The sequence below is a fragment of the Lissotriton vulgaris genome, chromosome 4_1, assembly GCF_964263255.1.
Source record: "Lissotriton vulgaris chromosome 4_1, aLisVul1.2, whole genome shotgun sequence".
Lineage (NCBI taxonomy): Eukaryota > Metazoa > Chordata > Amphibia > Caudata > Salamandridae > Lissotriton > Lissotriton vulgaris.
The window spans coordinates 225,668,201-225,683,611 of record NC_141691.1 but is presented as its reverse complement, the minus strand read 5'-3'; the positions used below and the strand labels follow the sequence as shown (position 1 = coordinate 225,683,611).

The 15,411-nt window shown below is 46.7% G+C and overlaps 1 protein-coding gene across 2 annotated transcripts in view; it reads right to left on the bottom strand.

The window, feature by feature from the left end:
• Positions 1-7,412, bottom strand: part of NKRF (NFKB repressing factor) — a 116,781-nt gene extending 109,369 nt beyond the window's left edge. The window contains exon 1 of one of the 2 annotated variants that reach the window (XM_086918558.1): positions 6,925-7,412. In XM_086918558.1, the coding sequence (XP_086774684.1) occupies positions 6,925-7,268 (344 nt within the window). In that variant the 5' untranslated portion in view covers positions 7,269-7,412. Of the gene's footprint in view, positions 1-662; positions 925-6,924 lie in introns of those variants that run through there. The other variant, XM_086918557.1, reaches the window with a different exon arrangement.
• Positions 7,413-15,411: the final 7,999 nt, after the last annotated feature.

Here is a 15,411-nt window from a genome sequence, read left to right as displayed (position 1 = left end):
AATGCGGTGATGTAGATCACCACATAAAAATGCGTTCGTTTAACGATTAATGCGTGGAACTTGGCAGGGCTGTCAACCTAACTGCAATAGTCCGAGTTCCCCTCACCTAGCCTTGATGATACTACTTCATCACCTGCCTCCTCTTATACTTTGTATATAATGTGTGCTTTTTTAACGATCGAAACGAGGAAACTTCCAGTTTCGATTCGCCTTCTGTAAATATCGTAACTGGTGTTGTAATTTACTCTGGTCTTTCCCTTAGATTTGTTCCCTCTAGGTCTCCGTTCCTCCCTCTCCGCGCTCGCGCATTCCGATGTAATTAGATGGCATTAAAGATAACTAGCAGCCGTTTGTAACTTTATATATCTCTAATGAAGACCAGTTTTACTGTAAAGTTTTGCTTGAAAGCATCCCTCGAGCATTGCACACTATTAGACAACTTCGTACAGTTCGAGAACGGACTGTGATGCACCTAGCCTTCGATTTCCTAAAGCAATCTGCTCTCCTGCGCGACTGTCTCTATACCCTTCGGTGGAGGCAGATCTACCGATTAGAGGAGGTCAAGCTGCTGGGGTCATGTCACAGACCAATGTGTACGCTGCAATTTTGGGTAGTGAAGACAGAAATATGCACCCATGCGAAGCTCCTTCCCCTGCACTCACCGGCAGCCCATGAAGACGTGGTTGCTCCACACCATAGACATAGCCAACAGTTGGTCCATACGTCCGGAGCCATTGTACTGGGACATGTGCCGCATGATGAACTGCTTACGCGCGTCCCACTGCTTGTCGCTCTCATGGTACTGGCGCAGTAAGTCGAGGAAGGCAGGATCCACAATGTTGGTGGAACCCGTAGGTTCCTTTGCAGGCGGCTTCCGCAGCCCGGCATTACCGCCGTCCTGCGCCATCTTAGCTCCTAACACAGCATGGCGGCCCACTCGGCGGCAGGACAGACTCGATACATGCAGAAGAAAGATCTGATCTGTGGCGGAGCCAGGGGTTTAGAAGCCTACAAATAGCTTCATGAAACTTATAGCTCTATCTAGCTATATATGTGGTTTTATATATTCATTACCCGGCCTACGGCGTGCAAACCAGGATTTAGCGTAACAACCAGCACTGCAGACTTTGAAACAGAGGAACCGGGTTCGAGTTTGGCGTTGGCTTAACCTGTAATTCTGGGCAAATCACTTAATCTCCCCATGCGTAGAAAAAAGTAATATATCCTTGTGTAATATCACTGGTGCTCGTGCAAAGCGCTACAAGTCGAGTTCGTGCTATATAACACCGGTAAAAAAAACGAAGAAATGCATCATTACATAAGTCAAATTCGAAACATTGCGCACATATGCAGTAATGTTACAATCTAAAGTTCTGCTAACTGCACAAGAATACGATGAATGGCCTCTTACTTGGCCAGCTGGCAATTTATCTACTAGCGTAAGTTAGCCTTTTAGATCGGCCAGGAATGTATTTGCTGGCTGAAGTTAGTGTTATGTCGTGCATAAAGTAGGACCTGCATAGGTAGCACAATAGTAGCAGCAGACACGGAGACACATTGGTATCAGCATACGTGAGTTGTTTATTTATAGACCTTGTGGATTCGGGTTGAGAACAAAATAAAACGTAAACCTGCCAGAATGGGAATCACAGAATCACTCAGGACTTTTCACACACGCTTGTGCGTTGTTGTTTTATTTAGCATTTTTCCTATTGGTCTTTGCGTGCTAAGACAGCATGCAATTGGGCAAAGGCGGGTGTAGCATTGTGCTACTAAATTACAACAGTCACATGATGCATTCCATTTGGAGCCTTTATTCATACATCCTACCTCGACCCTGTCCCTACACTAACTGCCCCGAGGTCTTTCCCTGGCTCCTCCCGTTCCTGTTCCTCCAGTTAGCTCCACCCCAACCACTAGACTGCATCACGGTATTACATCTCCCCCCTTGTTAACAAAATAAACTTAGCGTCCAACACGTTTATAGTTCCTCAATCAGCCACACGGGTCTGCAGGCCGCCTGTTTAGGCTCTGGAGACTCGTCTCCATTTCCTTGGTGTGGCTTTCTGTTGCCTTTGCAAGATCATCCTTGAATACAGGAGTGCATCTTTGAAATTGCGAAATGTCTCGTGTGATCTTCTTGTTCCTAGGTTCATGGCGGTTTCCTATGAGCTTCTGGGTTATCTACTCATCTTAACTCAGCAAATCTGCAACGAAGGTAGTCCCCCCCTCCCCCTCGCCCCCATTCGTCTCAACTCCCAGTTCAGTGTCTCCACTATATCGAAAATCTCTATGTTTTGCTTGATGAGTAAGCCCCATTCCAAAGCAAAAAGAAAAGAACACCACCATCTGCTCCTTGGTTCACTAAGACCCTATTCAAGGAAGGAAAAACCTTGAGATCTCAATATAATAAAAGAAACCGGCACCTTCCACCACTAATTAGGCATGCCACCACAATGCAAGATCCATTATCAAAAGCAAATTTTCCATGAGAAAGCATATCACTTCAGATCCCTAATTGGCACATCAAAAATCGACTGAAGCAATGCTTCGATTTGATCAAAACAGCTACCAGCCATCCCATGCATGCTTCCATCAAACTATGAACCCTCCAAGAAAGCAGAAGAGTTATCACAATGTTTTGATTCCAAAGTGAAATCACTCCTATACCGCAATGAATATCCTATCACCAACACGGTTTGCAAAGCCAGAAACACCCTGCAAACCTTTGACATTATCGAAGAGAATAACTTACTTGAAACATTATGAAAACAAAACCCTTAAATCACTTTGTGGACCCTATCCAGAGTACTATTCCCAAAGATCTTTTACACACACGACCCCCTACTGGACAGAACTAGTTGATTTCTCGCTCAGCCAAGGATCTTTCCCAGATTCCCTCAAAACTGGCCAAGTCACTCCACTTCCCAAAATATGTGATGTGAATGACCTAAATAACTTTCGCCCTGTTACCAACCTACATTTTCTTGCAAAAATCATCAAAAGATGTGCTGCCAAACAACTCGCCCAACACATCAAAAAGCAATAATTTTTTGAACGAATTTCAATCTGGCTTCAATCAAAGATGCAGTACAGAAACAGCACTGCTTCAAGTTGTCGATGAACCTCTTCAAGTCCTAGACTCTGGCAACTCCTGCCTCCTTGTTCTCCTCGCCCTGGTGGCGGCTTTTGATACAGTAAATCACCATAGGCTTCCAGACACCAGGGTCAAGTGTTATACTGACCCTCTGGGAGACCGACAAAGAAAGGCTGGGATTATATCAAATCAGTATGCAGATGACATCCAGCTTTGACTAAATATCTGACCAACACAGCAGCTACTCCTCGGCTATGGTGGAGGAGCGTCACTACGGCATCAGCAGTCTCAAAAAGGGCAAATATAAAATGATAATACATTGTGTTCATTTTTGTTTCACTTTTGCTTGGGCAGGCGCAGGGGGAGTGGTGGGCACTTATCAGTGTGCATGACGGCCGGCAAAACCGCTGGGTGCCCCAAAGCTTTTTTAACCTCATCTGTGTTGCTGGGTTGAAGACAGCAGGCACAGGCACCCAGTCTCCATGGGAGCGCAAATCGAGGGCGCTCTGGTCAATCATGATGCTGCTCTCATGACATAATAGCTGCGTCAGGATTGGCCAAAGGGAAGTCTGGGAGCCTGTGCTGCTTGCAGTGGAGCCCGAAGATCAGAGGAGCTGCAATGCGGGAGGTAAGTTCTAATTTGTATTTCATTTTTGTCCTTCTCCGTTGTCGTCCCCGCCCACCACCTCACCTTTTTACCCTCACACCAGCCGCCACTGGATCCACACATGACATCTCCCATTTTGCCAACACCATAAACTGTTCAAGGCTGGATGACCTCTCACAACCCAAGACTGAACCCTTGCAAAACCAAATTTGTTGTTTCCTCTTTGAATTCCCCACCACCAGTATAAACCTGGAAGGATACACTCAACATCCTGAACAGCAAGCCCATCATCGTTGACAGTGCCAAATCTCTGGGAATCACTCTAGGTAAAGGGCTCAACCTTCAAATTCAAATCATCGCTATGGCCAGGAACTATGCCTTCTTTGGGGAATCCATAGCTACATCCCCGAGCTAGACCTGAAACATATTACTCAATTTCTGGCTATTTCCAGAATCAGCTATTGTAACTCAATAGATCTACCAAAGACCCACCTCACCTCTCTGAAATCAGTTTTACATTAGCTGCACATTTTGTCTATGAGGCTAAAAGAACGGCAATTACTTGCCAATGCTCGTCAATCTTAGCTGGCTCCCCGTTCATCGGCGAATTCCACCGCCGCAGGGAGAAGGAGTGTTGCCGCTGCCTCCATCGTGGTCTTCATTTAGTTCAGACCTTTGGGTCGTCTCAGGCTTTCTGCTTTTCTGTCTTAACTTTGCCTAAGTTCGTGCTCAACGATGCTGCTTTTCCATTTATAGAGGACATGAGCCGACCATTTTACTGAGGTCCATCGAATTCTGATTCCTGGCCCTTCTATTAGTACTTTCATTTATCTGGAGAGTTTTTTATTATCTGGCTCTTCTGGGACCCTTTTAAAAGACACTGGGCTGGTCTATTGTGCCCCCCTGACCTGCAGTGGAACTTCAGCTCCCTCCCTGAACCTCGCCTGGATTATCTACAGGCCCCTGAAATTGAGTTGCTCCGAATTTCGACCGTCTAGCGAGCGCATGCATCTACTGGATCCCTTTTATATCTGGTTTTTTGCCAATTACCTGCTATTCCTCTGAAACATCTTAGTGGTCCCGTTCTCTGAGGGCCCCTAGAATACCCACCCTCAGCCTTTGCTGCTACTAGGACCGCTTCCCAGGACCCTGTGTCAGACGTCATTTACTGTGTCTGCCTGCTTTCTATACCAAGTGCGCCCTGATGAAGGAAGCCTGTATTGGCACTTGTCCGAAACGCGCGTCGGCGCTTTTGTGTGTGGTGATACGTATGTGAATGTTTGTGTATGTATTTGATTGTATAAAAGGTGTGTTTGAGTGTATGAGTGAATGTATTTTGTGCCTCTTTTGAATTATCTTTGCGTGTCCTAGTTTTTATACTGTATTTCTGTATATGATTATGAAAAGTTTTTCAGATACTATTCCACTGTCTTAATGAAATGATTTTTCTATGAAAACAATGTACATATAAAAAATTAAAATTAAAAATTCTTTTTGAATAAATACATCTTTCTTGTGGTTGTGTGGGCTAGCTGAATGTGTGATTAGAACTTTGTCTCTTCTGGTATTTAGGGAACACCCATTTCCATGTTTCTCTCTAGTATTCTCGCCCTGGCGGGTTGTTTCCCTCTTGTCATTAAGCCTTAGATTCAGGGCCCCTCTTTTGTTTTTCAATTGGCTCCCCGTGGTAACCAGGATGATTTATAAAATGGTCTGTATCACCTACGAGGCCTTGCATACATCCACTCCTCAGTACCTAGCGAACAAACTAAAGCTTTCAGGAAACAATCATGAAATGCAGAAGCTTTGCTGTTGGAGCCTCCAACCTTACAAAGGAACAACTCATGCCTCAATACTTCCCAGGTAGTGTGACTAGAATTTGAAACTAACTACCCCCGAAATTACGGACCACTACCTCATTGTCGATCTTAAAAACTGAGCTAAAAGCCCCTCTCCTCAAAGATATTATGGCTAGTTGACCCCTTAGCCAACCTCCCCCAAGATACTGAAACCATAGCTGACAAGTAGCATGTATGGTTATTTGTGACATTTCTAATTCTACTGTGTACTTATGTGTGACATTTTAATGTATTATGTGTGACATTTTGCAGGAAACTTGAAGGTCAGCTGAAAAAAAGTTACGTCGTCCATGTAATGAGGTTCATCTCACACAATGTTATGTTTTGGAAGGGGCTTTAAAATACTTACAATCCCCCTGCAAGATGACTAACCTTTTCAACATAATCGCCATGCATTTCCAAACTAGTTTCTGCAAGCTTTACTCAGACCTCGGCCTTCCGTTTATGTCTTTCTATCTCAGTTAATACCTCTTTCCATTTTTAACTACAGCTTTTTTTCTCCCATCCCCTTTTAAGCACAGATTATTCCTTTCGCGGATTATTTTATGCTGGTCTAGCCCTGTCATCGGAACACCACTGCCTGCCCTTACCAATACACCTGCTTTCTCTCTAATTACTCATCTGTTGTTCCGTCTTCTCATGATAACTACCTGCTTAAACACAAGTAGGCTCAAGCACGCAAGGGTGGCCAAGGCGCTAAAAATGCATTTTAATGCGGTGATGTAGATCACCACATAAAAATGCGTTCGTTTAACGATTAATGCGTGGAACTTGGCAGGGCTGTCAACCTAACTGCAATAGTCCGAGTTCCCCTCACCTAGCCTTGATGATACTACTTCATCACCTGCCTCCTCTTATACTTTGTATATAATGTGTGCTTTTTTAACGATCGAAACGAGGATACTTCCAGTTTCGATTCGCGTTCTGTAAATATCGTAACTGGTGTTGTAATTTACTCTGGTTTTTTCCCTTAGATTTGTTCCCTCTAGGTCTCCGTTCCTCTCTCTCCACGCTCGCGCATTCCGATGTAATTAGATGGCATTAAAGATAACTAGCAGCCGTTTGTAACTTTATATATCTCTAATGAAGACCAGTTTTACTTGAAAGCATCCCTCGAGCACTGCACACTATTAGACAACTTCGTACAGTTCGAGAACGGACTGTGATGCACCTAGCCTTCGATTTCCTAAAGCAATCTGCTCTCCTGCGCGACTGTCTCTATACCCTTCGGTGGAGGCAGATCTACCGATTAGAGGAGGTCAAGCTGCTGGGGTCATGTCACAGACCAACGTGTACGCTGCAATTTTGGGTAGTGAAGACAGAAATATGCACCCACGCGCAGCTCCTTCCCCTGCACTCACCGGCAGCCCATGAAGACGTGGTTGCTCCACACCATAGACATAGCCAACAGTTGGTCCATACGTCCGGGGCCATTGTACTGGGCCATGTGCCGCATGATGAACTGCTTACGCGCGTCCCACTGCTTGTCGCTCTCATGGTACTGGCGCAGTAAGTCGAGGAAGGCAGGATCCACGGTGTTGGTGGAATCCGTAGGTTCCTTTGCAGGCGGCTTCCGCAGCCCAGCATTACCGCCGCCCTGCGCCATCTTAGCTCCTAACACAGCATGGCGGCCGACCGCCGCAAAGCCTCCTGGGTAAGGTGATGGGGGCGGACAAGCCGAGCCCCGGCTGCACCGGTCAGACATTCCTCGAGCACTCGGTCTGGCGGCTTAACACCGGGGGACGCTCGCTCTCCGCTCCAGAGCCTGCATGTTTGCACAAAACACAACATTTAATTTACTCCGTATTGTGCTCCCTAGTGGCTGTCATTTTCAAAGACGTCACGCGTTACGTCACTCCTCCCTCGAAAGAGTCATTATTGTGCTGCCATTGTGACAATTCATGGAAAGAATAGAAAGACTTGTACTCCAGTCATTCGAAACGGAAAGCCCACTCGGCGGCAGGACAGACTCGATACATGCAGAAGAAAGATCTGATCTGTGGCGGAGCCAGGGGTTTAGAAGCATACGAATAGCTTCATGAAACTTATAGCTCCATCTAGCTATATATGTGGTTTTATATATTCATTACCCGGCCTACGGCATGCAAACCAGGATGCAGACTTTGAAACAGAGGAACCGGGTTCGAGTTTGGCGTTGGCTTAACCTGTAATTCTGGGCAAATCACTTAATCTCCCCATGCGTAGAAAAAAGTAATATATCCTTGTGTAATATCACTGGTGCTCGTGCAAAGCGCTACAAGTCGAGTTCGTGCTATATAACACCGGTAAAAAAACGAAGAAATGCATCATTACATAAGTCAAATTCGAAACATTGCGCACATATGCAGTAATGTTACAATCTAAAGTTCTGCTAACTGCACAAGAATACGATGAATGGCCTCTTACTTGGCCAGCTGGCAATTTATCTACTAGCGTAAGTTAGCCTTTTAGATCGGCCAGGAATGTATTTGCTGGCTGAAGTTAGTGTTATGTCGTGCATAAAGTAGGACCTGCATAGGTAGCACAATAGTAGCAGCAGGCACGGAGACACATTGGTATCAGCATACGTGAGTTGTTTATTTATAGACCATGTGGTTTCGGGTTGGGAACAAAATAAAACGTAAACCTGCCAGAATGGGAATCACAGAATCATTCAGGACTTTTCACACACGCTTGTGCGTTGTTGTTTTTTAGGTCTCGCCTGTCGATGCGCATGCGCATCGAGGAAGCGAGACTATGGGGGCTTATCCACTCTTTATCCACTGCAAGGAATCGTGGCGATTCCTTGCAGTGCCCGTGACTTTTAAGCTCAATGCGCATGCGCATTATGCTTAAAAGCGCGTGCACGTCCGTCTTGTTTTACCCGCTCCGCCCCCTCCCCTTCCCGCCGTGTCGCATTTCTCCTCCCCCCTCTCTTCCCTCCCCCCTCCCCTCTCTTCCCTCCCCTCTCTTCCATCCAGTATCCTCACACCGCCTACTGCAGCTCCCAAACAACATCCAGCACCACCCGCTCCGCCCCCTCCCCTTCCCGCCGTGTCGCATTTCTCCTCCCCCCTCCCCTCTCTTCCCTCCCCCCTCCCCTCTCTTCCCTCCCCTCTCTTCCATCCAGTATCCTCACACCGCCTACTGCAGCTCCCAAACAACATCCAGTACCACCCGATAAGACGGCTGGCCCCATAATACCAGCATTCAGCTTGTTTTGGGACCCGGGAGATCGTCCCGCGCTAACCCCAGGAAAGCTGATACACGGCATTGATTGTTGTGAATTATAAATAATTATGAGAATGTTTTACACAAATGTAACCGGCACATGAAATTGTATGTAGGGGCATGATACTGCCATAACTGCACATTTAAGGACTGTTTTCTAACAGAAGGATTATGTTATTTAAAGAGTAAGCATTGTGATGCAATGAAAAGTACCATGCTAAGATGGCCGCCATTATCGATGCATTGTGAGAGTGTTCCCTACCGTCATCGAGTTTGTTACTCGGGTGACGTCAATTAGTTTAAATAGCTTCCTCGCAGTGATCATAGTTGACACTGACGAAGGATTTTCCGAAACGCGTCTGTTTGGTGGAGTTGTTTGCTAAATAAAGACCCACTATGCTACCCCCTTGGAGTGCTTGACTCTTTTGCAAAAAACGAAGGAAGTCGTGGCAGTATATATATATATTTTACACACATCTAATTGGCACATGTACTCCTAATAGTCACATTTTCGCTTCCATCTCCAAAACAGCTGAAAAAGAATTAATTGCATCAAAAAGAGGCATTGGATGACGAAAAGACTCCCCTCCCCTTCCCGCCGTGTCGCATTTCTCCTCCCCCTCCCCTCTCTTCCCTTCCCCCTCCCCTCTCTCCCCTCCCCTCTCTTCCATCCAGTATCCTCACACCGCCTACTGCAGCTCCCAAACAACATCCAGTACCACCCGATAAGACGGCTGGCCCCATAATACCAGCATTCAGCTTGTTTTGGGACCCGGGAGATCGTCCCGCGCTAACCCCAGGAAAGCTGATACACGGCATTGATTGTTGTGAATTATAAATAATTATGAGAATGTTTTACACAAATGTAACCGGCACATGAAATTGTATGTAGGGGCATGATACTGCCATAACTGCACATTTAAGGACTGTTTTCTAACAGAAGGATTATGTTATTTAAAGAGTAAGCATTGTGATGCAATGAAAAGTACCATGCTAAGATGGCCGCCATTATCGATGCATTGTGAGAGTGTTCCCTACCGTCATCGAGTTTGTTACTCGGGTGACGTCAATTAGTTTAAATAGCTTCCTCGCAGTGATCATAGTTGACACTGACTAAGGATTTTCCGAAAAGCGTCTGTTTGGTGGAGTTGTTTGCTAAATAAAGATCCACTACGCTACCCCCTTGGAGTGCTTGACTCTTTTGCAAAAAACGAAGGAAGTCGTGGCAGTATATATATATATATTTTACACACATCTAATTGGCACATGTACTCCTAATAGTCACATTTTCGCTTCCATCTCCAAAACAGCTGAAAAAGAATTAATTGCATCAAAAAGAGGCATTGGATGACGAAAAGACTGCTGTGCCATTAGAATTTGGCGTATTTCTGTTCAATGGTTTCAGGGATGAGTGCAGAGAATGTTTCCTTTGGGAAAACCAATGTCAGTTACAAATTTCACCCTCACTCACCCTCACTCACCCTCAACCCCTCACCCTCACTCACCCTCAACCCCTCACCCTCACTCACCCTCACCCTCACTCACCCTCAACCCCTCACCCTCACTCACACTCACTCACACTCACTCACCCTCACCCTCACCCACCCTCAACACCTCATCCTCACTCACCCTCAACCCCTCACCCTCACTCACCCTCACTCACCCTCACCCTCACTCACCCTCAACCCCTCACCCTCAATCCCTCACTCACCCTCACCCTCACTCACCCTCAACCCCTCACCCTCACTCACCCTCAACCGCTCACCCACCCTCACCCACCCTCACCCTCACTCACCCTCAACCCCTCACCCTCACTCACCCTCACTCACCCTCACTCACCCTCACTCACCCTCACTCACCCTCAACACCTCACTCACCCTCAACACCTCACTCACCCTCACTCACCCTCAACACCTCACTCACCCTCACCCTCACTCACCCTCAACACCTCACTCACCCTCACCCTCACTCACCCTCAACACCTCAACCTCAACCCCTCACCCTCACTCACCCTCACCCTCACTCACCCTCACTCTCACTCACCCTCAACCCCTCACCCTCACTCACCCTCACTCACCCTCAACCCCTCACCCTCACCCACCCTCACCCTCACTCACCCTCAACCCCTCACCCTCACACAGTGCAATAGGTCTCAGACCATTTCAGTTAGAGCTTTAAGAAATGTTTATGGCTTTTTTTATTTTTAATTCTTTAGCATTGGCTACAGGAAACAAAAATGCTAAACATTTACAAAAAAAACCCATAAACAATTCTAAAAGCACTAACTCTAATGGTGCGAGACCTATTGCATTTCCAATGCTTGTTTAGAATTTTTCCTGTTGGTCTTTGCGTGCGAAGACAGCATGCAATTGGGCAAAGGCGGGTGTAGCATCGTGCTACTAAATTATAACAGACACAGGATGCATTCCATTTGGAGCCTTTATTCATACATCCTACCTCGACCCTGTCCCTACACTAACTGCCCCGAGGTCTTTCCCTGGCTCCTCCCGTTCCTGTTCCTCCAGTTAGCTCCACCCCAACCACTAGACTGCATCACGGTATTACATCTCCCCCCTTGTTAACAAAATAAACTTAGCGTCCAACATGTTTATAGTTCCTCAATCAGCCACACAGGTCTGCAGGCCGCCTGTTTAGGCTCTGGAGACTCGTCTCCATTTCCTTGGTGTGGCTTTCTGTTGCCTTTGCAACATCATCCTTGAATACAGGAGTGCATCTTTGAAATTGCGAAATGTCTCGTGTGATCTTCTTGTTCCTAGGTTCGTGGCGGTTTCCTATGAGCTTCTGGGTTATCTACTCATCTTCAGTTTCTGAGGCGACCATGATTGCCCCTCGGGAGGTGACTGTGAAGGGCTCAGCTTGATGGCGGCACTCCGTCTTCCTTTGTGGCTCTTGTTCGATTGACGCTCGATTTCCTCCGTGAGTGGATGTTGTTCTGGTTCTCTTCCGAGCACCCGCATACAATTCTACTTCCTTTTGTCTTGTCCGGTCCAGGGCAACACTGTCTTCCTGTTCAGAGTCATGCATGCCAGACGGTAGGGCCCTATCTGAAAGGGTCATCCTAATTTGGTTAGGGGACTCATTTGCTGCCTCTGGTTGTCTCGCCCACTCCCGTTTGAGACTGGTGACCCCTTTAACTATCTGAGCATGGGCCTGTTTCTCTCTCATCCGATGATGATCTGTCGCTGTCACCACATCCGGCCTTCCTTGCAGAGTGACTTGATAGTCTTTTCCCATCCAGTTGGTAATGCCCCATATGTCTGTTTTCCTTCTGTAGGCCCTTTGAGTCAGCCTCGCTGACCCCTTCAGGGGTGACGGTATATTATTGATGTCTTGATATATCTGCGACTGACATGACTTGTTGTCTTGTGGGGTGATTGAGTATTCAGAGACATCGGTGTGAGCTATGTCGCTCTGGATGGGAAGAATATCCGGTGGTTCTGTGGTGTGTTCGAGTGGTTGATGCCATGGCCATTGTCGGGGCCATGACTCGGTCGACCCGAGAGATCGGACAGACATGCTTTCTGAATCAGAGGAGTCTTTTGTTGATGTTCTTTGAGAACGTTCCTTTGAGTGTGTCTTGAATGGTAGATTTCTGAAACGGGTAGGCCGTGACGAGCTGCTCCTCGAGTCAAAGTTATCTTTGGGATATTTCTCCGGGTACCTTTCTTGACATGTCTTCGTTGTCATTTCGATGGCGAGGTTGTTTGATAACCACATGCTTATTTCTTGTGGTTGATCCCTGGGTATTTTGTCTCTGCCTCTCTTGTGTGATGATAATGACGTCCTCTCAGTTTCTTCATTGTCTCGGATGTCGTGAATGCGTTTATCTTCCTCGTCCCGGTGTCTGAGTGGATCAGTCCGTCTTATCCGGTTTGCTTCTTCTTCCCGCTTGTTTTGTGCAGTCACATCTGTGTTACGGGTGTGATCATGTACCGATTTCCAGTGTTGACGTGACTGGTCCAGTCTTCTATAGTTTGCCTTTCTTGCACATTTGTTGGGCAGACTGTCATCTGGTCCATTGGTGCGATCTGTCCCACTTGACACTTCATCTGCTTCAGAATCGTTTGCACCATATGTAGTTGACTCCTTGAGGTTGTATCAGTGACGCTGTCGCAATCCTGGATCATCTCGGTCTTTTGTGTTGTTGACTCAGAGTATTTCATGTCACTTTGTCTCTCCCGTTGTCTTGACTCTGTCCTGCCTTCACCTTCACCTTCCCCGTTTCTGGTTTTGTTTATTTCTTGAGCTTTATTAGTGTCTTTGCGTCTTGCACTCGGGTGCAGTTTATTGAATATTTTCCTTGCTTTGACCCGCTCTCCAACTTCGGCCTTCCTGATGATATCCTTTAGCGACCAATGCCCTTGAAGGATCTTGCGCTTCGTGTTAGAACTTGAACAGCCTTCGATTATCCGGAGCTGAACTGCTTCCTCATTTGTAAATGTGTTGAAATGGCAGCATTGTACCAGATTTTGTAACCGGGTGATGACGTTTGGCAATGGTTCTCCTGGTTCCTGCCGTGCTGTGTTGAAGGCATTTTCCATCTCTTCGTTCACCGATTGCGTCAAGAAAATCGTCCAGTGATTCCAGCCACCAGTTCCATTTGGGCCCCAAACTCTGAATGTCAGTCTGTGTCACTGGGGGCGGCACTTCAATGCAGGGATTGGACCGTTGTGTTGCTTTTCCCACCGCCATGATCTGATACGGTCACAGGACTGTTCACTTTGGTAACCGTCTTCTTTGTTGACTCTCTTCGGCCGAGATCCTTGATCTGGTCGTTTCCTTTGAGGTTGGTAAGCTTCGCAACTATCTCGGTATGCTTCCGTGAGTGAGACTTGGATTTCTTGAGTTCAGAATGGCCACCACTCAGCGACACTGTGCGTGACTCGTGACTCGTGGCTCAGCGAATTCCCGCTTCCTTTAGAGTTGCATGCTAGCTGCAGGTGGTTTGTGGCTCTTCCGCGATGAGGCATGGCAAATTTGACATCATGTTCGTTCGTCTCTTTCTGGACTGGTGCTGAACGTTTACTTTGGTACGTGCTACTAAATTATAACAGACACAGGATGCATTCCATTTGGAGCCTTTATTCATACATCCTACCTCGACCCTGTCCCTACACTAACTTCCCCGAGGTCTTTCCCTGGCTCCTCATGTTCCTGTTCCTCCCCTTAGCTCCACCCCAACCACTAGACTGCATCACGGTATTACAGCGGGTGTGTAATGTTCTTATCTTCTCTGTCTCTACTCCTTGCCCTTTCTCTCTTTCCTATACTCTTCCTTCATTCTATATTCTAGAATCCCTCTCTGATTCATTCCTGCCTTGGAGCTCCTGCGTGAACAGACGTTTACGCTGTGGGTCCTGATACGTTGTATCTTCTCTGAAACATATTAAATAAAGAAGCTTTAATCTACAGACCACCTTCTCTGCTTTCCTTCAACGGTACATCATTGGTACCAGGAGTGGGGTAGAGAAATTGCTACATTTCTTCTTTCCCACCAACGGACATCGGCTACAATGGACATCTGCTGCAACCAACATCGGAAACTTTGTTGCGGTAATCCTGCCATCTCCTGGACTGAGCCTTTTCTATTATCACTAAGGACCCACAAGCTGTCAGGTCTGTTTATTATATTTTTCTTCAACGGCATTGCTGCTTTTCCCCAACCGTCATTTACTTGCTCGAGCCAGCGCAAGTTCTTACAGCGCGAGTTGCTTCGTACGCTCCGCATACAAAAGTCAGCGTTTCCTAGCAACTGAAGTGTCTGCGAGTTCCTTGAGCGCGAGTTGCTTCATAGGCTCTGCATCTCAAGTGTCAGCATCTCCTAGCAACAGAAGCCTCTTGTCATTCTCCAGCGTTGTTTGCCTGCTCGAGCCAACATCATTAGCTTATGTGCGTGTTTCTTTATTACGCTCTGCTTTCCCAGCGTCAGCGTTTCCTAGCAACCAACGCGTCTCTTCTTCAGCACTCTACACGGATTTGCTTTATGACGCTCAAGCTCTATTACTTCAGCATTTCTATTGTCAACATTACAGCCCTATTGTTTTAACATTCTACCACTTTGGAATCCTGTTTACAGCAATAATTTATTATTCTCCATTGTCTGGTCATCTTCAGTCCATATTGCATTGTGACTCCAGTCTTTAAGACTTCTTTTTAAGCATTTTACTTGTCAATCCATTTTAAACAAAGAATAGAAGATTATCTACGGACCTTGCTGGTAGTTCGTGTGGGCTCTCCTAGCCGTTTTCTTGATCACAACTTGTGGTACCCGCTCCGCGGGTCCCACTGCGCTGCTATCTGCCACGAGGGGACCTTGGACTAGGTTGGAAGGCAAACTCCGTGCTGCAGGGCTGCGAGCAATCGGGACCGGACTTCGAGTCCCAGAAGCCCCGGCTAACCACGCCTCCCGTCACCTGGCCGCTCTCCCTGCTAAACTGAACAAAATAGGGTAGGGGGAGGGCCTACAGGGAGTTTAAAGACCTAGCAGTGGCATGTTCCCTTAATGACTGAAAAAACATAATATGTCACCGGGTCTAAACAACAAAGATGTGGTACTCATAAAAGTATGTGTGTGAACTTACATCTAAATGATTGTAAGATTAGGTGGGCACCTTGTG